General features: G+C 36.0%; 1 protein-coding gene across 2 annotated transcripts in view; it reads left to right on the forward strand.

The window, feature by feature from the left end:
- The window catches only part of LARS (leucyl-tRNA synthetase), a 65,542-nt gene extending 48,394 nt beyond the window's left edge, over positions 1-17,148 (forward strand). Inside the window, exons 25-32 of one of the 2 annotated variants that reach the window (XM_005683099.2) lie at positions 1,192-1,332; positions 2,316-2,456; positions 2,691-2,801; positions 4,989-5,099; positions 7,916-8,020; positions 9,993-10,088; positions 11,472-11,604; positions 16,724-17,148. In XM_005683099.2, the coding sequence (XP_005683156.1) occupies positions 1,192-1,332; positions 2,316-2,456; positions 2,691-2,801; positions 4,989-5,099; positions 7,916-8,020; positions 9,993-10,088; positions 11,472-11,604; positions 16,724-16,929 (1,044 nt within the window). In that variant the 3' untranslated portion in view covers positions 16,930-17,148. The remainder of the gene's footprint in view (positions 1-1,191; positions 1,333-2,315; positions 2,457-2,690; positions 2,802-4,988; positions 5,100-7,915; positions 8,021-9,992; positions 10,089-11,471; positions 11,605-16,723) is intronic. The other variant, XM_018050196.1, reaches the window with a different exon arrangement.

Below are 26,145 nucleotides of genomic sequence, written 5' to 3' on the forward strand. Positions count from 1 at the left end.
TTTCTTTCTTTTCCTCCTGCTATAGCATAATGACTCATCTTTTAAATGGAGAGTGAAAACTTGTAAAGTCTTCAATAAATTATGATTTTAAGTAGTTTTCTTGGGTACTTTTTCTATTATGTTCCTTTATATAAATAATTCCTTAATATAAATAATTCTGTTCCTAGTTGAGCTGTGAGTTAATTGAGGTTAAATCTGAAAATTAGTCATGTTTTCCAGAAAAGCATTTTAAAATTGATTTTTTTAAAAAAAAGGCCTAATTGTAAACTAATTGCTGTTAAGTTTGAAAGCAAATGTTTTCTGAGATTTTCCACAAGGTGTCAGTATACCCTCAAGTTTGACAGTCCAAGCGCTTAAAGTAAAAACGTAGCTTTTCTCGGTTTTGTAGAATATCACATTGGGATTTATGTAATTTGGTTTTCAGAAATGTGGTTAAATAAGGATAAGTGCTGAGAATATCAGTGTATCATATTTATAGGCTTTTTAGTACTTAATATTTGTTACTTGGAGCATTCACCTTAGTACCCAGTTTAAATTGTTCAATTTTTATGTCCATTACAAAATGTCTTTTTCAGATATTTCTTTTGAGAATTAGTAATATAAAAGTGCAATATTTTTTTGTTAGGATTGATAAATTTTTTTTTTAACTGAAAAACGGGGTTAATCAAATATTTATTTGATCTTGTAATTAAGAGATTTCCTAATAAAAAGAAAAGAATGGAACAATAAAAAAAAATACTCATGAATTTGGCAACACAGGTAAGAAAATCACAACTGAAATCATCTTAAAAATACACAGTCAATTGGAAAATTACTTACAGTCTGTATTTTACTATTTTTGACACATCAAAAAAAAAAAAATACAGATATCCAAAGAAAAATAACCAAAGGATGTGAACAAACAGTCCCTCTAAAGAGTCCTAAATGGCTAAGAAGTGCTTAAAAAATGTTTAATAGCAAAGGTCATCAAAGATGTACAGATTTAAACAATTTATTGTTATGGACCTAAGGATTGATACATATTTATTTTCAGAATCTTAAAAATAAAGCAAAACCTTTTCAGAAATTATGAATTTTTAGAAGACTAAGTACTTAAAAATACATTAAAATAGAGATATTGAACTTTTTTCCTTTAATTTTATTTCAAAGAAGTAGGGGGAGAGAAATGATAAAGAATTCCAAATTTTGTAGGCCGCAAAAGATAAGTACCGTGAATTGGCCATAGAAGGGATGCACCGAGACCTTGTGTTCCGGTTTATTGAAGTTCAGACGCTTCTCTTGGCTCCATTCTGCCCGCATTTGTGTGAGCACATCTGGACACTCCTGGGAAAGGTAGCGTTATGCATTTAAGATGTTCTGTGTGATTTTGATTTTTGTCTCGTTAAATAATGTTACTTACCAGAAAAAGACTGAAAATGAGTACTGTTAAATATAATGTTGGGTTCATCATCTCGTAATTATTACAGCAGCTTAAATTGAAGCTGTCTCCTTTTTAGACAGAAACATCATGTATGAGTCTTTATATACACACTATGTATATTTTACTTTATGTGTGTTGTTTATCACCTTCTTATTAGGAAATATAATACATTTAATACATTCAAATATATATTTTAATATATGTATAACTAATAATGTTTTTCTAGCTGTTTGTTTTTAAAGGTGAAAATATTGAAAGATATATATAACTGTTATGAACTGCTTATAAACAAAGGTAGAAGTGTATATTTGCATAAATATTCTTTTATATAAAATTCCTGGCATATATAGGGCTGCATATTCAGGGATATTATATTAGCATTCTTACTGTGAAGGTAAATTTAATTATTTCTCTCAGGCTTGCAGATAAACAGATTGGTTGGTTTAATAACTCCTTTCCAGCCTTATTAGCCAAGGTCTTCTGTATTTTTTACTGTGTGAAGAATGCAAAAATGTGTTCATGAAATAAATTCCAAATAGCCATACTTTCAGTACTAGATGTATTAATAGGGTAAAAACTGAGAGTGTGTGTAATTTATATAATAATGATTAAATTTAGGCAAATTAGCATTACATAATTTTCTTTGAAAGTGAGCATATGTGTGTGGGTATTAATATGCTTGTACAAATGGATGCTAATTAAGGATGTAGAGTCAGACTTCACAGCTTGAATTCTAGGGAACATTAGATCAGGGGCTGAAAGTGTGTTCTATGTAGTCAGGTTTGAACTTTGAGCACACAGTTACAGATGGTAGCCTTGGTATGAAACTGTAACCAAGAATCATAAAATAGTTGTGTTGTCTAATCTCAGTGAACCTCTTTTTTTTTTTTTCAAGCCTGACTCAATTATGACTGCTTCATGGCCTCTGGCAGGTCCTGTGGATGAAAGCTTGATACGTTCCTCACAGTATCTCATGGAAGTAGCTCATGACCTTAGGCTGCGACTCAAGAACTATATGATGCCTGCTAAAGGGAAGGTGAAGTCATTTTTTTAAGAGTCATTACTTAAAAGTTATTGGTCAAATAACATCTAATAGTGATGAAGATAAAGACAACTTTCATTAAAATGTATAGGGCTATTTTCATTATTAATGCAGTTCTATAATATTTTTTTTAATGTTAAAGGAAGTAGTGGTATACACTGGAAGTTTATTTCATTTTTGGTGTATATAAAAATAAGTAGATGTTTTTTCCTTTCTTCTGTCCTATAGAAGACTGACAAGCAGCCCCCTGAAAAGCCTTCGCATTGCACCATCTATGTGGCAAAGAACTATCCGTCTTGGCAACACATCACCCTGTCAGTTCTACGTAATCACTTTGAGGTAATTCTCTCAGTAGACATCCCCCCTCCAAGCAGCGTTGTGTACTGCTTATACTGCTTTTGTTTTCAGGATGTTGGCAATGTCTAGGGGAAGGAAGAATGGCATCTTCGTTTAATTACCTTTAGATGTGGAGTGTCCTTTGTGGCTCTTAAATGGATGCTGAGGGAAAAACTGTTTCATTTCTGAAACTTTCATACAAAAATACTGGATCTAGTAGTATGTGGTAAGAGATGTGGAACTTTTTCATATATTGGTAAAATTATGAAGCAAAAGAACTAAGTCTGCCTTTTGGTTTCATTGTACCTTGAACACTGGGATTCATGAAATCTTAACATTATGATGTTTGAAATCTTTGAAGCTTGATGCTTGAGTAATTTAAAAGAAAGTGGCCAGTTTGATAACTACCAGTAGAAATGGAGAGTTTGGTGTTTCCTTTTTTTTTTTTTTAAGACTGTCAGGTAAATCGCTATTACATATAATAGTTATATTTGAAGGAAACTCAATATTTAAACTTAATTCTAGGTTTTCCTAAAGAAAAAAATTTACCTACCTTTTTCCTTTCATGTTCAAAATATGGAAATAAATTTATATGTTGTGGAATTTTTGCCTAGGTTATAAAGAATAGTTATTGGTGGACAGAAACCATTAAGGTGCACTTGAGAAAGAGACAAAATAGGGATTATGGCCAAAGCATAAAGTGATAATATAAAGGAGAAGTCCATAGCTTTGATTTTCTAGACCTTTATTGCAATTTTGTCTCACTACTTTTCATAGTTGCCCAAGAAATACTTATGAGAATTTTTAGATTTGTAAGACTTGATGGAAAGAGAAGAGCAAGTGTTTTCGTAATCTTTGTGAACCTGATTTTATGGGGAAGTATTTCTTCCTTTGATTGTGTATAATAGAAAGAGAAAGTAGCTCTTAGAGTCTGCTTATAGATTTTTGACTTATGGTAAATAAAAGAGTAAAAGCTACTTTGGTAGTCAGAAAAATGAAATTGTGCCTCAGTGGTTTATATATTCATTATCAGCATTTTCAAGGAAACAGCAGAAGAATTCAATATGGTATGGAATATCCCAGGTATTAAAAAAGACCCATCACCACTGTTCTTTTAGAAGTTATACTTTTACTTATATTCATTGACTAGATTATATAGTTTGGAATCAACATCATCTTTTGACATTATTTGGAATGACCAGCTTCCTTTAAAATTATCATTTGTTTTTATCCTAAAGAACTCAAAGAGTGTCAGTTTATAATCCAGAGGAATGTTCTTATGTTTAGTATGACACTTATTCAGTGACATAGGGAAAAGGAATGTGTCTCACCCTCTCCTTTTCTTTTCCTTATGTATTTCAAAGCAACATTTTTGCCAGTGGAGAAAATATTTTTTCCTGTGTACTCTAGTAAAGGTTAGAATTGAATGTCAATAGATTATTGGAAATCTTACTATATGTTATTTTTCTTTTAGATTTATTCCCAACCCTTGGCTTTGGTGCAGTGCTTTTATATTAAGGAGAAAACAGGTCATCCAAAACTCTGAAAAGGCCACTTGCTTTATTACTCCTCTGTTGATGTTTGTAGGAGTGAATTTAAATTTAGGCAGCACATTTGGGACGGTGTACATATTAGTGCTTATAATACTTATAGGTAGATAGAAATTATTATTATCATTATTATATTTTTATTATTTTAAAGAAATTATATTCTTTTTTCACATTTGTGGTAACAGTTTATAAGAAGAGTGCTCAAAAACAGAAATTATATATATCTTGTATGATAGTTGTATAATCTTCATTTTGCTTGACTAATGAATTGCTTTTAGAAGTTTAAAGACAAATGAGATCTTTATAGACCATTTTATCACCAGGTAGGACTAATGTTATGATCCTAAAAGCGTCATTAACATAAGGAAAAATTAAATACTTTGCATGATGCACTTGCTTTTCTCCTCTGTCCTAAAACACATGTGTCCTTTGAATTTAGAGGAAACAGGAGACTCTTTTTTGTATTATTCATTTACCTTTCACTTCCCCATGATGCTGGAGTGTGCCCCCTCTTCTGCTCTTTTCTATCAGGCTGGTGGCCACTGTTTCATTTCTGGGCGGTTTCTTATAGGCATATCTACTATCTTACATTATTTTAAAAATATTTTTTCTCATATTCCTCTCCCACTCTTTTTTTTAGAACAACAGTGGAAAATTGCCTGATAACAAAGTCATTGCTGGTGAACTAGGCAGTTTGCCAGAACTGAAGAAATACATGAAGAAAGTGATGCCATTTGTCGCCATGATTAAGGTAAGCTGTGGATCTTGTGCAGCTGTGATCACATGGGTAATGATGGTTAGCTAGGATCGTAGAAGGAAGAGGAAAACTCTGGGCAAGAGCTCTCTCAGGAAATCTGCTAAAATGACTTTTCAGTCAGTGGTTGTGGAAATGAATGATTATATTTGGGTTTTACCTGTGAAATTGCTGAGTGTGTTAAAATATGTATTGTGAAAGAAAAATTGGTTTAGAATTACTGCACTAAATGATTCTCTTCATGTTCTACCTGCCCTTCTTTTCAGTTTGAGGAGGAAGCATATTCTTTGGCTTCCATTAGGGTCTTTTTACTAGATCCTATTACTGGAAACAGGATTCTACATTTGTATAGGTTTAGCTTATTAACAGGATAAATGTTGTTTATAGCGGTTAGACCAGGGTTTCTCATTAATGGCTCTATTTGTATTTTAGGTTGGATAATTCTTGGAAGGCTGTTCTCCTGTGCACTATAGGATGTTTAACAGTGTCTTGACTTCTACCCACTGGATGCCAGTAGAATTTCTCCCTCCCCAACTCAAGTTATGACACTTAAATGTCTCCAGACATTGGAGACATTTATTTCCTGGTTGTCTGCTCCCCAATTCCAGCTTCCCCATTGAGGGCTTCCCTTGTAGCTCATTTGGTAAAGAATCTACCTGCCATGCAAGAGACCTGGGTTTGGTTCCTGGGTCAGGAAGATTCCCTGGAGAAGGAAATGGCAACCCACTCCAGTATCCTTGCCTGAAGAATCCCATAGACAGGAACTTGGCAGGCTACAGTATGAGGTCGCAAGAGTCAGACACAACTGAGCCACTAAGCACACACACATTGAGAACCTTTGGGTTAAACTCTTAGCTTTCTTCATATAGATAGCTGATCTATTGGATTTCTTGACAGAGAAACAGAAATAAAACTGAATGTTGCTTAAGATCCCAGACTCTGGGGGCAGACAGATCTTGGCCCCAATCCTGTTTTCTGTTACTTCTTAGTTTGCAGGCCTTAGACAAATCACTTGAATTCTCTGGGCCACAGGTTTTTCATCTATAAAACAGGAAATTAATAGAATCTACCTTTTAGGAGTGCTGTGAGGAGTAAATGAGTTAATACATATAACACATTTTAATACTACTTGTCAAAAAGTAAGCTCAGTAAATTAAAAAAAAAGTTAATCAGTGTCTTCAGCCCTATTAAGCATGTAATGATTATTATGCTTTAGATTAATTCTTCAACCTTGGAGGTTATAGATGCCTTCCTGATAAGAAAGCAAAACTCAGAGCTTGTCCTGTATTAGGGTAAATTGCTTCTAGGAGAATTAAAAGGCTTTCCTAAGGACACATAGTCAACTGTGGTATTTGAAGTTTCAGAAATAATTGAGACTCTTGGCTTGACCTACACTAATCAACTTATGTTTGTGGGTATACTCATAATTCATTGGTTTTCAGCTAGTGCCATCGGTCCATTGTCAGATCCATTGTCAATATGGGAATCAACAAAATATCAACAAAAATCAACAAAAAAAAGTCAACAAAAAATCAACAAAATATCGTTCATCGCACAGGCAATAAATTTTGGTGACATGCTTTACAGAATCCAGTAAAACCGATTTTAAATAATGTTAGATTCAAGGGTTGGCTTTTTGAAAAACCAGTGTTAGAATTTTCAAGTAGTAAAATATTTTTTCAGTAATGATGATTTGCCAGGCAAATGAGTGGTTTGTAACTTTGAAAAGTGTTTAATAAATCTGGGAATAAGAATAGTTTTCTAGCACTTTATGGGAAAAGAAACAACTTGGATGATAAATGAAGGTAGTGAGCATCAAGAATCGTGTCAGGTCACTTCCATATAAATAAAGGAAACATGTTCTAGTCAGGTTAGCTGTATTTGTGCATTTGAGCATAGTTCTTGAAGGTTGCATCTTGAGCAGCAAATACTTTATTTAATGTTAAAGAAAATTAAGAATAAGGAATTTTTTTTTTAAAGAAATGGTTTTTATGTTATAGAATTATCCGAGTACCCATTTAAATCAAGATTTTAAGATGTTTTAAAATTTATAGGGATTTTTTTTGTTTGGTTATATACTTATTTATTTCATTTTGGCACCCTTATTTTTTTTTTAATATTTATTTTTAATTGATCAATGATTGGTTTATAATATTGGTTTGATTTCTGTCATATATCAACATGAATCAACCATAGGTGCACATATATACCTTCCTCTTAAGTCTCTCTCCCGCCTCCCACCCATTCCCACCCCTCTAGGTTATCACAGAGCCCCAGTTTGAGTTCCCTGAGTCATAAAGCAAATTCCCATTGGCTCTCTATTTACATATGTTTGTATATGCAACCATGCTACTCTATGTCTGGTTATTATTAATTTACTATTCCTTGAAATAGTCTTATTGATGTGGTACCTTAGAAACTTTTAATTTAATTTTTTTTTTTTTAGTTAACTGAGGAATATTTTAACACACTTGTTTGATTCCTTGTCAAAGCAAGTTCTTTGGATCTGCTTGTTAAGTCAGGCTAAATAAACAATGATGAAATCATATTTCTTTTATAAATCTGAAAACCTGTCCTCTAGTCTTTTCCGTGCTGTCTTAATCTTATCATACTTTAAATTATAATTATGCTCAGCTAGTAATTTCATTAGTGAGCAAACATAGATAAGGGAAACCATGAGTCCAAGGCCTTTCCTTTAACTGTTCAAATTTGAAGATTTTATCACTTGAGAGACTGATTGCTTTGGCGGAAATATGTTCTTTTCAACATATTCTTAATGTGATTTTGCTTTTCAAAACCACTTTGGCTGTTAGGAAAATCTGGAGAAGATGGGACCTCGTGTTCTGGATTTGCAATTAGAATTTGATGAACAGGCAGTGCTCATGGAGAACATAGTCTACCTGACCAACTCTCTTGAGGTAAGAGGGGCCCGGGGTTATAATAACTAACTGACTATAGTAAACAATCCAGTTCTGTTGTTTTATAATAAGCCTTTTTAAAAATTTCATCTTCTATGTTTAGTACCCTTGCCAAATATATTGTAGGGGGAAAGAGAATGGATAGTACAGGAGTTACGGGAAGAAGAAATCATCTGTTACCTTATTTCACTTATCAATTATTCTGTATCTAAAATACTAACTGTATATGCCCAAGTTTTCTCTTCAAAATGAGGAAGAGACCTTATAGTCATATACTTTCAAAATCTCTTATATTATGGAACGCTCTGAATTGCTTCTTTTTCCCACTTGCCTTTAAGACCTCAGATTGACAGATTTGGATTAAAATCCTTGATTCATGATATATCATCAGTGGTCCATGTTTGGCCCCTTTTTCCCCCTAGTTAGTAATACATGAACATCCTTGAATCTACTGCCCAACTCAGGAAACAGAACACTACCAGTAGCTTTCACATATTTGAGTTTCTCCCCATCCCATCTTCATGCACCAGGGACAGTTTAATATATAGATTCTAAAAATGCTGTCTCTCGTTCAACTTAGGAAGAAGGAAAGATAATTTTCTATAGAAAATTGTGTTAGAGGACTCAAAAAGTGGTTCTAAGAATAATGAAAACCTGGTGGCTCAGATGATAAAGAATCCACCTGCAGTGCAGGAGACCTGGATTCGTTCCCTGGTTTGGGAAGATCCCCTGGAGGAGGGCATGGCAACCTACTCCAGTATTCTTGCCTGGAGAATCCCCGTGGACAGAGGAGCCTGGCAGGCTAAGTCCATGGGGTCTCAAAAGAGTCCGACAACTGAGCGACTAAGCACAAAAACAGAACAGGTTTATATTTCAAAAAAATTGTTTTATGAAATATGGGAATGAAAGAAACAATCATTTCTAAGTAAATATTTTATGTCATGTAATTATAAGTGTGTGGGTTTCCCAAAGAATCTGTCTGCTAAACAGGAGACATAGTTTCGATCCCTGAGTCAGGAAGATCCCCTGGAGAAGGAAATGGCAACCTACTCCAGTATTCTTGCCTGGGAAATCACATGGACATAGGAGCCTGGCAGCCTACAGTCCAAGAGGTTGCAGAGAGTCAGACATGATTTAATCACTAAACAACAGAAACAACAATTATAAATGCATAATTAAGTATTAGTAGACATCTATTTTATGTATTTCTAAATGTTCATATGTATTCATGGAAATAAAACACTGCTTGGATATTTTCATTGGGACAGTGGGAACACTTTTTATTTAGGGTCATCTTATATTCATATATATATGCAATTTGCTACATATATTGAGCTTTTCCGGGCTTCCCTGGTAGCTCAGCTGGTAAAGAATCTGCCTGCAATGCGGGAGACCCTGGTTTGATTCCTGGGTTGGGAAGATCCAGTGGAGAAGGAATCGGCGACTCACTCCCATATTCTTCGGCTTCCCTGGTGGCTCAGCTGTTAAAGAATGTGCCTGCAATGCGGGAGACCTGAGTTCGATCCCTAAGTTGGGAAGATCCCCTGGAGAAGGGAACGGCTACCCACTCCAGTATTCTGGCCTGGAGAATTCCATGGACTCTATAGTCCATGGGGTTGCTAAGAATTGGATACGACTGAGCTACTTTCACTTTGAGCTTTTCCATTTATTTGAGTGAAAGCCTTTTATCCTCTTAATTGTTTTCTTGTAGGCAGCAGGTAAATGTCAGATTTCCATATAGAAGATGGTAAACATGATTATATAAATAACATACTATGAGACATCCAAGATGAGTGTTAAATAATTGATTATAGATTTCATTTAATGTTTATATGGAAAATAATAAAATTGCACAGATCATTTCATATCAAGTGGAGAACCTAGTTTTGCTATTTGGTGAAATGAGGTGATGATTAATTTCAATCATATTAAGTGATTCTAATGACTTCCATTTTTTCCCCTCTCTATTTAGCTAGAACATATAGAAGTCAAATTTGCCTCTGAAGCAGAAGATAAAGTCAGGGAAGATTGCTGTCCTGGGAAACCACTTAATGTTTTTAGAACAGAAGTAAGTTGAAAGAATCTCACTAAATCATTACATTTTAAAGCTGGAAGAGACCTTACAGAGCTTTACATCTAAACCCATCATTTTGAAGATGGAAGCAAAGTGAGGTCCAGAGAAGTTAAATGATTAGTTCGACCTAGGCCACATAGTTGGTCAGGAGTGGGACTGGATTTCAGGTCCTCTAATTCCCTAGTTAGTCCAGTCCTCACTTTTCCTTACTCTACTGTTACAGTTAGCATCAGATGTTGCTTGTGATTTTAAAAATAAGAATATGATTTTCAAAACGTGACTTAAAAAAAGATAGTGGACATTGAAATGTGAGACTTTTAAACAGAGAGAGGGAGCTTTCATATTTCGGATGAGTTTTGGTTTGATAATGTTATTTAATTTAAGACTTTTGGCTTCTGGCATAAACCAGGTTGATGAATCATTTCATATTTTGCTTGTAATGCTTTTTATTAACTCTTAAAGAATCCATTCAGAATGGCAGCATTTGGTAAAGTCTGGTGGAGTGCCGTTGTGAGACTCCATGAAATGCCCTACTTTTCTTAATAAGCAGAAGACTTACATAGATCCTGCTACTCTTACCACATTTCATCAAAGACCCAGCAAACAGAAAAGGTCTCTTTTGAAAGAACGAGGTAATGATGATCATGCAGACCTCCTGAGTTTATCATCAGATTATAAATAGTCTCATTACATTAAGATATGGTGGCTTCAAAAGTACAGTCATTTGAGCCATGGAGACAGGTACATGAAATAGTGTTCCCTATACAAATGTGTTTATTTCAAGCTACTTTCAAGCATTCCCTTAAGCTACTATGTATTTACGTTTCATAACGCTCAGTTAACTTCTTTCACTTAAAATAATGAGTATTGTCTTTAACTATATAGCTTATACAATGTGGAAAGTAGTATGATATAGAACTGAGTTTATGCTCAGTAAATGTGAGGCTCTGTCTCTAGCTATGTGACCTTGGGCTGCTTTATTAATCTTTCTGGTTTTCAGCTTTTTATCTGTGAAAAGAGGTCTTAAGGAACTGCTTTTCAGGATATAGGGATGATGTCTATAAAGTACCATCATCTGGTACCTAGTAGGAATTCAGTAAACGGTGGTAGTTGTGGAAGAGAAAATAGAATCGTTGTTACTATCCATCATCAGTACAGATATGTGTACTCATAGTCACTCTTATGCAGGCATTTGGTTATAAGCATGAACTTTTGTACATCTTTTCTTTCATACTTGAGTATCCTTTGATCTTGATTTTAAAATATCAGAATTAAGTCTGTATTTCCTTGGACATTAAAAGTCTAGCAGACACTCCTCTCTCAGCAGTATTCAGATTTGATTTCTAATTAATAGTCATTTTCTCTTTATTTTCTTAGCCTGGTGTATTAGTTTCCCTACTGAATCCTCAGCCATTCAGTGGCCACTTCTCAACCAAAATTGAAATCAGGCAAGGAGATAACCGTGATTCTATACTCAGGCGTTTAATGAAAGTGGACCGAGGAATCAAAGGTAAACGGCTTCCCTGAAGTGCACGTTTGGCACTAGCTCATGGATTTGTGAGTTCTAAGCAGCAGGAAGAAGGAAGAGTAACGGGCTTGCTTAGGGACAGTCATGTAATGTGGAAAGAATATTGGACACAGAATCAGGACACCTATCTTCTCTTTTGGGACCTTATGACTAGGTAGCTTGGTGACTTGGACATGTCACGGAAGCTCTAAATTGATTTCTCTTTTCATAAAATGAGCACTGGATTACATGTTTTTCCAGGATTCCATCTAGCTTTATTTTGAAAAATATTGATTGATTGGTTTGGCTGCTGCAGGTCTTAGTTGCACTATGTGGGGTCTTAATTCCCTGACCAGGGATTGGACCTGGGACCCCTGCATTGGGAGCATAGTCTTAGCCACTGGACCAGCAGGGAAGTACCAGGATTCCATGTAGCTTTAAAATTATAACAAGCAATTTCCATCTCTCAGGGATATTCAGAATTAAGCAACATATTCCCTTAATATTCCAAATTAACCTGCTTGACTGAATCTGTTCCTCGGGAAGGAAGAGAAAAATAATAAAATTTTTTGTGTGTCTGTCATGTGTTCGGAGAAGGTGATGGCACCCCACTCCAGTACTCTTGCCTGGAAAATCCCATGGATGGAGGAGCCTGGTGGGCTGCAGTCCATGGGGTCGCGAAGAGTCAGACACGACTTCACTTTCACTTTCACTTTTCACTTTCATGCATTGGAGAAGGAAATGGCATCCCACTCCAGTGTTCTTGCCTGGAGAATCCCAGGGACGGGGGAGCCTGGTGGGCTGCCGTCTCTGGGGTCGCACAGAGTTGGACACGACTGAAATGACTTAGCAGTAGCAGTCATGTGTTAGTCGTTTAATCCTTTTACAACTGTCTAACATTGAGGGTATTATTTCCCTTTTGCAGATGATGAAGTAGAGGTTTGCAAGGCTAAATAACTTACAAAGTTCATACAGCTAGTAAATCTTGAAGCTGGAATTCAAACAATTCAAACATAGGTCTTTGTCTTCAAAGCTCATATTCTTTCTGTTAGACAGTATGCCTCTGGGTAAAATATGTAAATAGTCTTAATTTATTAGCAAGATCAAGTCTATATCTTTTATGATTAGATTTGATATAATAATTTGTAGTTCTTTTTTAAAATCACTCAGCTGATCTTATGCGTGGAGGGAGTTAGTGTGTTTCTAAATTATTTTTCTTCCAAATTATGAAGACAAATTAATGTTGAGATTCCCTGTTTTGCATGATCTCTCCCTTCTCTTCTTGATGGCAATCAAGAGTTGATTGGGCCACATACCATCAGTATAAAAATTTCCTGAAAAGATTTAAAGATCCCATACAGTGATTCAGGGTATCAATATTCCATTTACATAGAAGACTTAAAATAGCCCTGTTTCATTCTGCCATGCATTTTTTGTTCTCTCGAAATTTTTGAGAGACTATTGTGTGTGGTGTGTGTGTAGAGATAAGTATGTATGTAAAGATTCCTGTGTAGGTACTAAGGGTTTTGGGGAGTCCACAAAGTACTGTTCGCTAGGAGACTGCATCTCCTGAAGGAGTAAGTGACTTAACTACTGGAGTACATAGTCTCTAAGGAGAAGCTGCTGATACAGTAAGAGAGGTGCAGGTACGACTTGCAGCAGAGAGAAAGGCGAGCTCATTTATTTCCAGCTGTGGTGATCGGGCTGGTCTTATGGAGAAAACATCGTTTGGATGGGCCCTGTGAGGGTGAAGGGAACGTGTGTGCTTGCATGAGGGAAATGCTGATAACTTGTTTCACCGTGTACCAGCAATATGTTGCTGCTGCTGCTAAGTCGCTTTAGTCGTGTCCAACTCTGTGCGACCCCATAGACAGCAGCCCACCAGGCTCCCCCGTCCCTGGGATTCTCCAGGCAAGAACACTGGAGTGGGTTACCATTTCCTTCTCCAATGCATGAAAGTGAAAAGTGAAAGTGAAGTCGCTCAGTCGTGTCCGACTCCCGGCGACCCCATGGACTGCAGCCCACCAGGCTCCTCCATCCATGGGATTTTCCAGGCAAGAGTACTGGAGTGGGGTGCCATTGCCTTCTCCGAGCAATATGTTAGGACTGGGAATTTTTGGTTTTTTGTAGACATTTTAAAAAATTGAAAAAATTGCAGTAAAATATGCAAACCATAAAATTGACCACCTTAATCATTTTTTGAGTGTGTAGTTCATTAGCATTAAATACATTCATATTGATGTGCAACCATCACACTATCCATTTCTAGAACTTTTTCATCATCCCAAACTGAAACACTATCCATTAAACAATAACTTCCCATTCTTCCTCCTTCTAATCCCTGGCAAGAGCTCTTTTATTCTGTGTATTTGACTCTCCTAGTTACCTGTATAAGTGGAATCATACAATATTGTCCTTTCGTGTCTGTCTTATTTCACTTAGCAAAATGTTTTCAAGGTTTATGTATGTAGACATTTAGCATGTTCCCTCAATAAACCAGGTACTGTAGAATGATAGTGCCATCCTTGCAACTTATAGCCCTCAAAAAGCAGAACTTGAAAATTTTGAAGTGTGAACATACAGGAAGCCATTTTGTGGCCTTCCTTTTTGCTGTTTTATGTTGCATATATTGGTCATGAGAAAATTTTGTAATGGGAAGAACTCTTAACTCTGAAGAACAATATAATGGCTTCTAAAGAAAATAGGTATTTGTGTGCACCCACTGTATAGGATAATTATGAGGTTGTAGTGCATAAGAGGCTTTATTCGTGTATTGGAAATTGGATTATATAATATGTTAAACCTGATTTACCTTTAAATACTCTCAGATACAGCACTGACTAGGTTCTTCGGAACTGTACCGATGTGTTTTGTTCAGCTTGTCTTTTCTCACTGAGCTTCTGGCATAATTCTTACTTCCTTTGTTATTCTAGCTGTGAATAATGTTATCATAAAGTGCTTTAAGTTTGATATTAGTAGCTGCTGTGAATTTTGGAAAATAGATAGAGAAATATTAGGGAGAGTTTGCAATTGATATTCCTCCAAGTATCTACAGAAGAGCTCTAAACTTAAGACTTTTCCAAAAGCCCTCAGGATACTTTGGTATCTAAGAGAACTGAGTAGGTGAAATGAGAAAGGAGTGAAATTCAATAACATACTTCTCTGTCTGCTATGATAGCCAGCAAGTTGTCCAATTAGTGCCAATTGTATTGAGGGTGATTATGATCTAGGTCCAGGAGGAACTAGGAACTAAAATCATCATTTCACTCCACAAAGGCTGTGGAGTAACTATTTGATGATAATAACTTTAAATCACTCAAAACTCATGCCACATATGAACTAATAATTTGGAGGTGAAAAGCTCCATTTAGCATTATCAGTCCCTAGGGACTTTCAATCATTCTCATCTTTTCTCTAAGTGCCTTAAATCTTGTGTAGTTGCAGACTTAAATTTCAACATTTTCAATGATAAGACAGGTCTGGGATAAGAAAAGATAGTAAAGCCACTAAGAAAGCCCCAAGAATTTTATTTGCAGTAATGAAGTACATGGGGAAACATCAAAGCAGATGTGTTTTGTCACTTAGGAGCCTGATTGGGTATTAAGGCTTCTTTGAAATAGTTTAATTCAGAATTGCTTGGAATGATGAGGGAGGTCTGTTTCAGAGAGATTGAGACAGAAAGACAGAGGCATATCTGCAGTAAAAGGCCTTGTGCATAAAATCTGCTGGCAGGACTTGTCGTTGCTTCCGTAAGAAAATAATTTGATACCACTGATATGCATGTTGAATTACAATAGCTATTAAAGTAAATTGTATTCTTCCACTCAAATAAGACCATGGCTGTCATGAAGACTGGGCCTGCTTCTTTCTCATTTTAATTTTCAGGGCTTGTGCTGTATCTGGGGATAGATTATATGGCCTCTGCAGAACCTCTGTAAAGACTCTTAGGCAGGATTGCCTTCATGGTAGTTGCAGGTAATTGCTCTGTAAACCCTCAGATCCCTACTCTAAGCTTGTCATCCTTTAGTCTTTGTTTCCCAAGGATAATAGAATGCCTGGATAACTTGTACTCCTCAAATAGCTGCCAGCTGCATTAATGTCTCCTTTTATCTTTTTTTAAAAATCTTATCCCTCTCATGCTAAGAGTCATAGTCTCAAGGCAGCATGAGGGAGTATGGCTTATGGACCACCCAGCAATCTACTTTAGAAAAGGGTGGGAAATAAGTCAGAAGGTATCTTCAGTTTTCATAGATCAAGTTAAGCATAAACTAGCCGTGCTACGCTTAGAATGAGCAATAAGCCCAGAATCAGCATTTGTAGTTATTTATGGTGTTTTTCCACCTTGTAAAATAAAACCATTTGATGTTGAAAAGTCTCAGAATTGCTGAAATAAATACATTCCTTTTGGGCTCAGTTGTTGGCAGGATTGTTGCATCATAAATTTGTTCAAGGGACAAGTGCTTTCTTTGCCAGGAGCTGTCTTATCATCTTGCACAAGAGCAGATCAGGAAAATCTCAAGCAGGGGAGGGTTGGAGCTCATCCAGAAGCTCAAAATTCTAAAGTCTGTGCCCTTTCCCCCTGTTCTCCTTTCGTTGTCTCTCATCAGCTTGTTAATACACTTTTCATCATTTAAGCAAAACAAGAATCTGGTAATGCTGTTTCTTAGAGTAGTAATTCTGTTTCCAAAATTATCTTCCAAAAGAAAGCTACAATTCTTGCACTTTTAAATATTCCAAGAAGCAAGACAAGAAAAGGAAAAAAAAAACTTTTAGGTTTTTTAATGTTCTGAAAAATGGTTAATTGAAGTGTATTAAAAGTGATTTGAGAGAGCATGTAGGATAATGCTCAAAAATATACTCAGTCCCTCCCCTTGGTTTATAATTCCAGAAGATGTGTTATACAGAAGTTCTGCCAGTTTTTGATCTGGGTGAAAGCTGACAGAGGATGAAGATTTGTTAGATTTATGTTTGCTTTCTGAGTTTGGGTCCTGTTTAATAACCTGATGAAAATATTTTTTAAGATATAATGAGTGTGTTTAAAACATGAATTATGAGACTCAGCCATGGGTTTGAGCTAGTGACTGTAATTAAATGTTCGTATTGCTACTTTATTTTGCTGTAGACCTTTCCAAAGTGAAACTGATGAGATTTGACGATCCAGTGTTGGGGCCTCGGCGAGTTCCTGTCCTGGGAAAAGAGCACACTGAAAAGACCCCCATTTCTGAGCATGCTGTTTTCCACGTGGATCTCATGAACAAGAAAATTCATCTTACTGAAAATGGGCTACGGGCAGATATTGGTGATACAATGATCTATTTAGTTCATTAAACAAAGGCACAGGAGATTTATCCTGGTTTCTGAGGATATTACTGCTATGATTGTGCCTGTAGGTAGGCTCTGAGAACCTTAGGCTGGACCTAAATAGATTTAATTTCTGACCATCAGATTCTGCATGTACTCGTAACTATACCAAATATTCTTCAATTCCTGGACCTAATAAATTTTTTTTCCTTATTGAGGCCTCAAATAGAAATAGTTTGTACCATACTTTGTTTTTGTTTTTGTTTTTTTAACAGATGTTTGCTGTTTCCCAGAAGCTGTGAGTACTTCAGGTTAATGCAAAAGTGTCAGTATGCTTCTTATATGAGGTGTACTTCATGTTATTTATGAGGGGTAAGGAGTAGCTAGCAACTTTTTTATTACATCCATTATGGAGTTAGCTGTTTTTCTTTTTTAAAAAGAAGAGTAATTAGATAATCAGTTTTGCTTTTAAAAAGAACTCTCATGATGATTTTAAAAGAACAAATGAGAATATTTTGATTTGATTGTGATCACTCAGTATTTTGTATAAAGAACAAATAGGTCTTAAAATAATTTTTTTTAGCTTTGATATATTCAGTTAGCCACCAATAATATTTTCTCAAGGCTAGTATTGATAATTTATAAATAGTTATTTGATTATACTAAATTTAGGTGTTTTAAAGGAGAGGATTTTTTCCGCCCTCAGAAATCTGCATTTATCAGATTTGCTTTTAGTCCAGTTGTGTTTAAAGATCAAGCCAACAGTATTTCGTATTTATTTTTTTATCCTTTCTGGAATGTCTTTAGATATTGTCTGTGTCATCTCTTTTCATATGAGGAAAAAATATTAGATATTGACTGATAGCAATAAAAAATTTGCATTTCTTGAAGGATTTCATGTGGAGAAAGACCAATTCTGATAATCCTAGGAAACCTGAATTCTAACTTTCAGATCATGTGAAGAGATTTTATTGAGCTTCCTTAGTTTGCTTCATACAATTTGAGATTACAGGGCCTAGTTTAATTCTTTATTACAGAGTCATTAAGACAAATCATAGAATGTTAGAACTGAACTATCCTTTAGAGAGCATCAAGCACATATCATTGTTTATCTGCTAGGAGCAGGCAGCATAGCAGAGTAGATAAGATTACATGCTCTAAGGTCAGACTAGCTAAGTTAGATTTCCATTTCTTCCACTTGCTATTTGTGTCCTTTTGGCCAGTTACTCAACCCATTTCTTCATCTATAAAATGAAACTAATAATGTACCTACTTTCTAGGCTTATTGTGAGATACTCAGAGGAAACAATCTAGGAAAATCTTACATATATATTAATAGTGTAGTACCTGCCAAGTGGTAAACCTTCTGAAATGCTGCTGCTGACCTTCAATGATTGGTACTGAATACTACTATACTACTATATCAGGTTATAGTAGTAGTAGTAATAATAGACTTAGCACTAATAGGATTATTGTAGCTAATAATCTTATCATATTTGTTTGGTTCTTTTGGGGCAACTAATTCGTTTGCCCTCCATTAGATTCTTTTGTTGCTTCCTCAATCTGCATAGCTATAGTTACTCCCTAAATCAAAGTAAGTAATCCTTCCTGAGGCCTAAACAAAGGCTACTTGGGTTTAACTTGGCAAATTAAATGAAATGTGCTTGGTCAAAAAAAGAAAAAGGAAAATAATTTTAGTATTGTGAGTGAGTGTGCCTGTTTTAATAAATGAGCCTATGAACCTATGCTTCCTTGGATTACAGGTGAGTTGGGATTCATGGATTCTCTGTTCCCTCAGTCTCAATTCCAGTCTCTCTCTCTTAGAATAGATGTCTTGCTAGACTGAATATGTTTTTTGTGTTTAAAGATATGTAAGTTTTGTATAAGGAAGCCTCTAAATGTAAGCCTATAATTTTATTTGATGTGCAACTGAAAAAACAGCAATTAATTGAAATATTGAGGGAAAAACAAGTTGCATTGGGTTTATTGTATTAATATCGTAGGAGCTGGTTACCTTCCTAAATGAACAATGAAACAGAATTCATCAACAAAGCAAAAACCTATGTAATCACCTCACAGTCAAGGAATAGCACAATGCCAGCACCTCAGAAGCCTCCACGCATAAAGACAGACTTATGGCCCAGTGTATGAACAGTCTTTATACATGTTCCATGTGAGATTTTAAAGAATGTTTATTCTGCAGTTGTGGAGTTCTACATACGTGCATTAGGTCATAGATGCAGATTGAATTGTCCAAATCTGTATCCTACCTTCTGTTTTCTTAGTGTACTCTCCATTTTGGAGACGTATTAAATCTCATGACCCTGGATTAATACATTTCTCCTCTAGTTCAGACAACTTTTGTTTTATATATAATATTTTATGCTGTGTTTGATGCTAAATATATTTTGATCTACATAAAACAGTTTTTGTTTTATATATATTATGATGCTTCTGATGTTATTCAGAAGATTGAATAACATCAGTCTTCTTTTGGTTAGTGTTCATATAGAATATCTTTTTCTGTCCATTTACTTTAAACCTTCCATAGCTTTATTTTATTTTTACATTTTATTTTGCCAAATTTTAAACCTATCTAAAAGTTAATCAGCCAGTAAACACCCATATACCTATCAGAGAGATTTATCAGTTATTAACATTTTGTTTCATTTGTGCTCTCTCTTTAAACTTACATTTTAAAAATTTTATTTTGGAATAGTTTCAGCTTTATAGAAAAGTTGCATCTAATGTATGGAAGGGAGAAGGTGGTGGCAACCCACTCCAGTACTCTCTCTTGCCTGGAAACTCCCATGGATGGAGGAGCCTGGTGGGCTGCAGTCCATGGGGTCGCTAAGAGTTGGGCGCGACTAAGCGACTTCACTTTCAGTTTTCACTTTCATGCATTGGAGAAGGAAATGGCAACCCACTCCGGTGTTCTTGCCTGGAGAATCCCAGGGACAGAGGAGCCTAGTGGGTTGCCATCTATGGGGTCGCACAGAGTCGGACACGACTGAAGTGACTTAGCAGCAGCAGCCGCAGCAATGTATGGAAAGTTTCAGTACACCCTTCATTAGTTTCCCCTAATGTTAACATTTTATGTAACCTTGATTCAGTTGTCAAAAATAAGTAATATTGGTACACTGCTATTAACTAAAGGCTTCATTAGGACTTTACCAGTTTTTCCACTAATGTCTTTTTGCTATTATAGGATCCTATCCGTGATACCACCTTGCACTTAGAATATACTTTTTAAAAATTTTGAGCCATTTGACAGTAAGTTGCAGAAACCATGACAATTCATTTTTCAGTACTTTAGCATGGCACCCCTAAGAACTAGGACATTTTCCTGTGTAAAACACAATATACACATATCTTGCCCGAGAAATGTAACATTGGACATATATTTTATATGCACAGTATAGTTTAGCAATATTAGGTAATAAGCATTCCTAATACAGGAAGTAATAAAATTTCCAAAATATCTCATCAATAAATTTTTTTCAGGATCTATTCAGAGATTAAGCATTACATTTTGTGTTCATGTCTCTTGATCTCTTTCACACTACAACAGTTTCTCAGCTTTTCTTTTTTAGTCTTTTGTCACAGTAAAATTTTTGATGGGACTCTATGCCAGTTGTTATTAAGCTTGCCTCACAATCTAGATTTGTCTGTTTTCTCCTGGTTGAATTCAGATTTAAGTCTTGGCAAGAGTACTACATGAGTAATATTTCCCATTGCATAATGTATTCATGATTGCTGGATTCATATATTGTTGGCATATTCCTATTACTGAGGATGCTAAGTTTGATCATTGATTAAAGTAGCATCTTCAGATTTCTCAACTGAAAAAGTGATTTTTCCCTTTTATAATTAATAAATATTTTAAAACTTATGTGAATATCCTGTTTGCTGGCAAACTTTCAGGAAGTGGTTGCACTCATGTATCATTTTTCTGCCAGTAACTACACTGGTATGAGAGTTCTTAATTTTTATGATTTTTTTCTCCATTTATTAGGTATCATTCTTCTGTAAAGAAGAGATTTCCCCTTTGTTTCCAATTTTTGTCTTTCTTCATTCTTTATAAACCGCTATGGACTGATGTATTCTTTTTTCATATATGCCATAACATATTACTATCATTATGCTTTGACTGCCCAAATTTTCCTGAGTTATTACCCAGTGGGAGCCCCTTCAAGCTGGTTCCTGTGTCCTTTTGCTGTCTCCTCATCAGTCTTGGAACATTTCTTTGGTTACCGGTACAAGAAGTTTCCAGCTCACCGTGTATTGTCCTGTCCCAGAGCAGAAATCAGTTTTTTTTCTCCTAGGAGCCCTGCTTCTTTTTAATGGAGAATGGTATTAAGAAATCAAGATCTGGGTGTTTTGTGTGCTCATTGCTCCTAAATTTTTTTTTTTTAGGACTTTCCAGTGGACAGAGCTAAGAAATATATGTATACATATTTTTAAAATCATAGTTTTATCTAACGTGATAATTCTTCCCTGCCTTCTTCCTGAAAATATTTGTATTTTCTCACAGAGTGAGAACTCTGGCTCCCAAGAACCTCAGTATATTTACTCATTTGGTCTGTTAATAATTTTAAAATTACCAATCTAGGGCTACTATGAACAACAAGTTACTAAGTAGAGTTCAATATAGATTTTTTTTGAAAAATTTTGCAGTTCTTTATGTCCTTAAAATGTTCCACACTAAAACATATAGACAAAGCATATAGACAAAGTTCAAATGTTACCTGAATGAATTACTTTTCATTTGTGGTTTTAATACAGTCATTTGTTTCTCTTTTCATTCAATTTTATGCTTTGTTTTTTCCCTTTTTATTTATTTTTTGAGTAATTAAAATACTTCAGTTCAGTTCAGTCGCTCAGTCGTGTCCGACTCTTTGCAACCCCATGAACTGCAGCACGCCAGGCCTCCCGGTCCATCACCAACTCCTGGAGTTCACTCAAACTCACGTCCATTGAGTCAGTGATGCCATCCAGCCATCTCATCCTCTGTCGTCCCCTTCTCCTCCTGCCCCCAATCCCTCCCAGCATTAGAGTCTTTTCCAGTGAGTCAGCTCTTCGCACGAGGTGGCCAAAGTACTGGAGTTTCAGTTTTGGCATCATTCCTTCCAAAGAACACCCAGGACGGATCTCCTTTAGGATGGACTGGTTGGATCTCCTTGCAGTCCAAGGGACTCTCAAGAGTCTTTTCCAACACCACAGTTCAAAAGTATCAGTTCTTCTGCGCTCAGCTTTCTTCACAAATACTTAACACTCTTCAAAAGCCAAAATTACAACCATTCAGAGAATTTTTACTTTTTTGCACCACCTTCCCATATTCTGTAGCTAACCATTTCATTAGTTTCTAGATTATCTTTCCTGTGTTTCTTTATCCAAAAGCAAGCAAATGTTTATTTTTATGTACTTCCTCTTTTCTCATTAAAAAGTATATATTGTTTTATACCTTGCTTTTTAAACAACTTTATTTTTTGATTAATATATATGTAAATATTTTTCTATTTTAGTTCATGGAGATCTCTTTCTTTCTTTGTCCTCCTCCTTTTCTTCCTTTGTCCCCTTCTGTCCCTCCTCTTCTTTCCTCTGTGTTGTAGTATTGTAAAGGTGTACCATAATTCATTCAACTAGTCTCTTACGGATGGGCATTTAGGTTGTTTATAAATTTCTTATGTGTCATAGAATCTGCATAGAATTATATAGTGACAAACTTTGTGGATATGTAGTTTTGTATTTGTGGAAGTGTATCTTAATAAATTTATAGAAGTGAGCATGTACATTCAAGAGTAAATGTATATATAGTTTTGTTAGCAGATAATTTAATTTGGGCAGAGGGTACAGCGGGTGTGAAAGCTCTGAGGCAGGGGCATGCAACGTGTTCTAGGAATAGAAAAGAGGCCACATGAAGAACGCCTCTGGAGAACAAGTGATGTGTCCATATCCCATACACCAGTGGCAGAGCTGAGTTAGAGTCCTGGCCTCCATGGCTCCAGTCTGTTGAAGCACACGTATTAGACAGGGGACAGAGGAGCCTGTTGGGCTGTCTTCTATGGGGTCGCACAGAGTCGGACACGACTGCCACGACTTAGCAGCAGCAGGCATGAGAGACAAGAATACATTTGACCAAGGCCAGCGGTATCAGGGCTGTTAGGTCAGAAGAGGGAAAAATTTGTTTGATTTGAGTCAGATAAGACTTCGCAGATGAGGTGGGACATGAAGGGTGATTAGGATTGGTGCAGCAGCTACGAGAGAGCAGAGCCGTGTTTCTAGCTTTTAGAACTATGTGTGGATGAGGTGAAAGCAAATGCATGGCTTGTTTGGGAGATGATGCCAGGAATGGAGTGTTTATCTTGGCAGAATGAGAGAGAAATTGGAAATAGATAAGTTAGCAGTAAATTGGGCCTTATAATGATTCTTGGATTCTAGGCAGATGTTCGAAGTTGATTTAATTACCTCAAGAATCATTGCAAATTTCTGAGGTGGGAATAAGATGACACGTTCCTTCATGTGTTTTACAGTTTGTGGTAGTTGTGTCTGTTTTTCTTTTGAGAAATTCATTCACTTAGTCATTCTAGTGACTGTTTACTAGTTATCTATGTGCCTGGTTCTCAGTGTTAGCTGATACTTTGTTATGCTGTTTTCTCTTAGTTTCTTTGGACATTACTTCACCTCTGTCTTAGAGAATACTGAGTTCCCACCCAAGATTTGTAGCATCAATTATGTTTTCTAATTGCTCACTGCTCTCCTTAGAACTTAATTGGTTTTAAGGTAGGGAGGAAAAACCTTGCACACTTGAAAAACAAACAGGATAGGACATGATCCTTGCTGCTAAGTAAGGGCTTGAGGAATGTGACAAAGGAGTACGTCATGTCTTTTCACTTTGGAGAAGTAAGTGGTAGTTTGTTGTATCCCTTGTTTTCCTTATACTGGAGTTAGGTCTAGAACTGTGCTGTCCAACCATGTGTCTATAGAGGACTTGAAATGTGAGTAGTCTGAATTGAGCCATGAGGTAAAAGCAGAGAATACACTTCATATTTCAAAGACTTACTGTGACAAAAAGAACATAGAATACCTCAGTAATAATTTTCTTTTATGTTGATTATATGCTGAAATAATAATTTGAATAAATTGGATTAAATAAAATATATTAAAGTTAATGTCATTGATATTGTTTTACTTTTTAAAATAGGGCTACTGGGAAACTTTAAATTGCATATGTGACTTGCATTTTATTTCTGTTGGACAGCATGTTCTGTAGATAATGAGGTTTAGGTTAAACATTACTTCCTGTTGTCCCACTCTTAGTAATGCTAAATTTTATAATTTTTTAAACCCTTCATTTTAAAGATACATTTTGATTTTGATCACTTGCAGAACTTTCCATTGTAAAGGTATATATTTTTAAAGTCACTTTCAGAATTTTTGTTGTAAAGGTACATTTTGAGTATTTCTCCAGAGTTAAGATTGGTTATTTCTTTTACAAATGCAAATCTGTAGAGTGATGATTTGGCATCTTGGGAATATCCTATTCTCAATTATTTATCTCATGGTTTTACTACCCCAGTGCTTTCCTGAATAAATTATGTTGGAGACTGTGAAAAATGGTGATTTTCTAATGCCAAAATATTACTAAACCAAACGTGGGTTTGCTTGTGCAGCAAAGCCAATTTACTGACACTGGGTTGCTGTGAAGGGAAGTACAGCATTTATTTGTGGGGTGCCAGGCAGGGTTAATGGGCTTCGCTGCTGGCTCAGATGCTAAAGAATGTGCCTGCAGTGCAGGAGAACCAGGTTCAACCCCTGGGTCGGGAAGATCACCTGGACAAAGGAATGGCAACCCACTCCAGTATTCTTGCCTAGAGAATCCTATGGACAGAGGAGCCTGGTGGGCTATAGTCCATTGGTTCACAAAGAGTCGGACACGACCGAGTGATTAACACACAAGTAGGGATAATGAACAGGCAGCTTGTGCTCAAAAGACTGGAACTCTGATGGCTTTTGAGTAAGAGTTTTTAAAGACAGCATTTGGGGTGAGGGTTGTAGCTCCTTCACTTTCTTCTGATTGGTTGATGGTGAAATAACAGGCTAACGTTTTGGGAATCTTAATCATCAGCTTTCTCGTTCCAGCTAGTTTCAGGTTTCTATGCGTATGATTAGCAGATAATCACTATCTTCTACCAGGTTGTGGTGGGGGCTTAGTTTCTGCAGAAAAACTCGAAGATATGCATCAGATTGTTAGGTATATCCTTTGAGGAGCTAGGCCTCTGTTTTCTCACTGAACTGTTTGCTTTTCCTTCGTTTTTGCATTCCCTCACTTCCCTAATTAGTAATTGCCTTAGTCTACCTAGTGGGAAGGCCTAGGAGACTAAAGGCATTTACTGCAAATAAAAAAAACAGGGAACATGGAGGGATTTCTGTACCTGAGAGGCCCCTGCAATATCCTGCTCAATTTCACTTACCCCTTTCTTTGATACTCCTTAATCCTGAGGGGAAGAGGGGCTGAACAAGAAAAAAGGCTTTTTTATAGCGTGGTAAGTCATGAACTCAGCAAGGGAACTCTGTTTTAGGGGACTGGGTTTCAGCTGTCATTTCTTTTCCATAAATAGTTGTCATTCTTCTATAAAGAAGAACATTCTTTTTTCTTTCTCTTTTTCATTTATTTTTTAGGTGAAAGAGCTGTGTGGCATGTGGATTGGTCACTTTATTCAACAAATGCTGTGCTGTGCTCAATCACTCAGTTGTGTCCAACTCTTTGCAACCCCATGAACTGCAGCCCACCAGGCTCCTCTGTCCATGGGGATTCTCCAGGCAAGAATACTGGAGTTGGTTTCAATGCCCTTCTCCAGGGAATCTTCCCAACCCAGCGATCCAAACCCAGATCTTCCACACTGTAGGCAGATTCTTTACCAACTGAGCCACCAGGGAAGCCCTGTACAATAGATGTTTGATGAGAGAAGCTGGGACAAATTAAATTTTAAAATATGGAATTAGCTTATGTTGCTCATTCTTCAAAGGAATCTTATTCTAAATCTTTTTGCAACACTAGTACTCATTTCTTAATTTCTGTTACTCTTACAACCTTGAGTTTTCATAGATAGCACATTTTTTCAACAAATTATGGAGTGCTTATTAATATTATTTTAGACAGCTGTGTTAAGCACTTGAAATAGAGTGGTGAGCAACATGGCTGTCCTTCATGTAGGATTCATCCTTAGAGTTAACAAGACA

Source organism: Capra hircus, chromosome 7 (genome assembly GCF_001704415.2).
Source record: "Capra hircus breed San Clemente chromosome 7, ASM170441v1, whole genome shotgun sequence".
Classification (NCBI taxonomy): Eukaryota; Metazoa; Chordata; class Mammalia; order Artiodactyla; family Bovidae; genus Capra; species Capra hircus.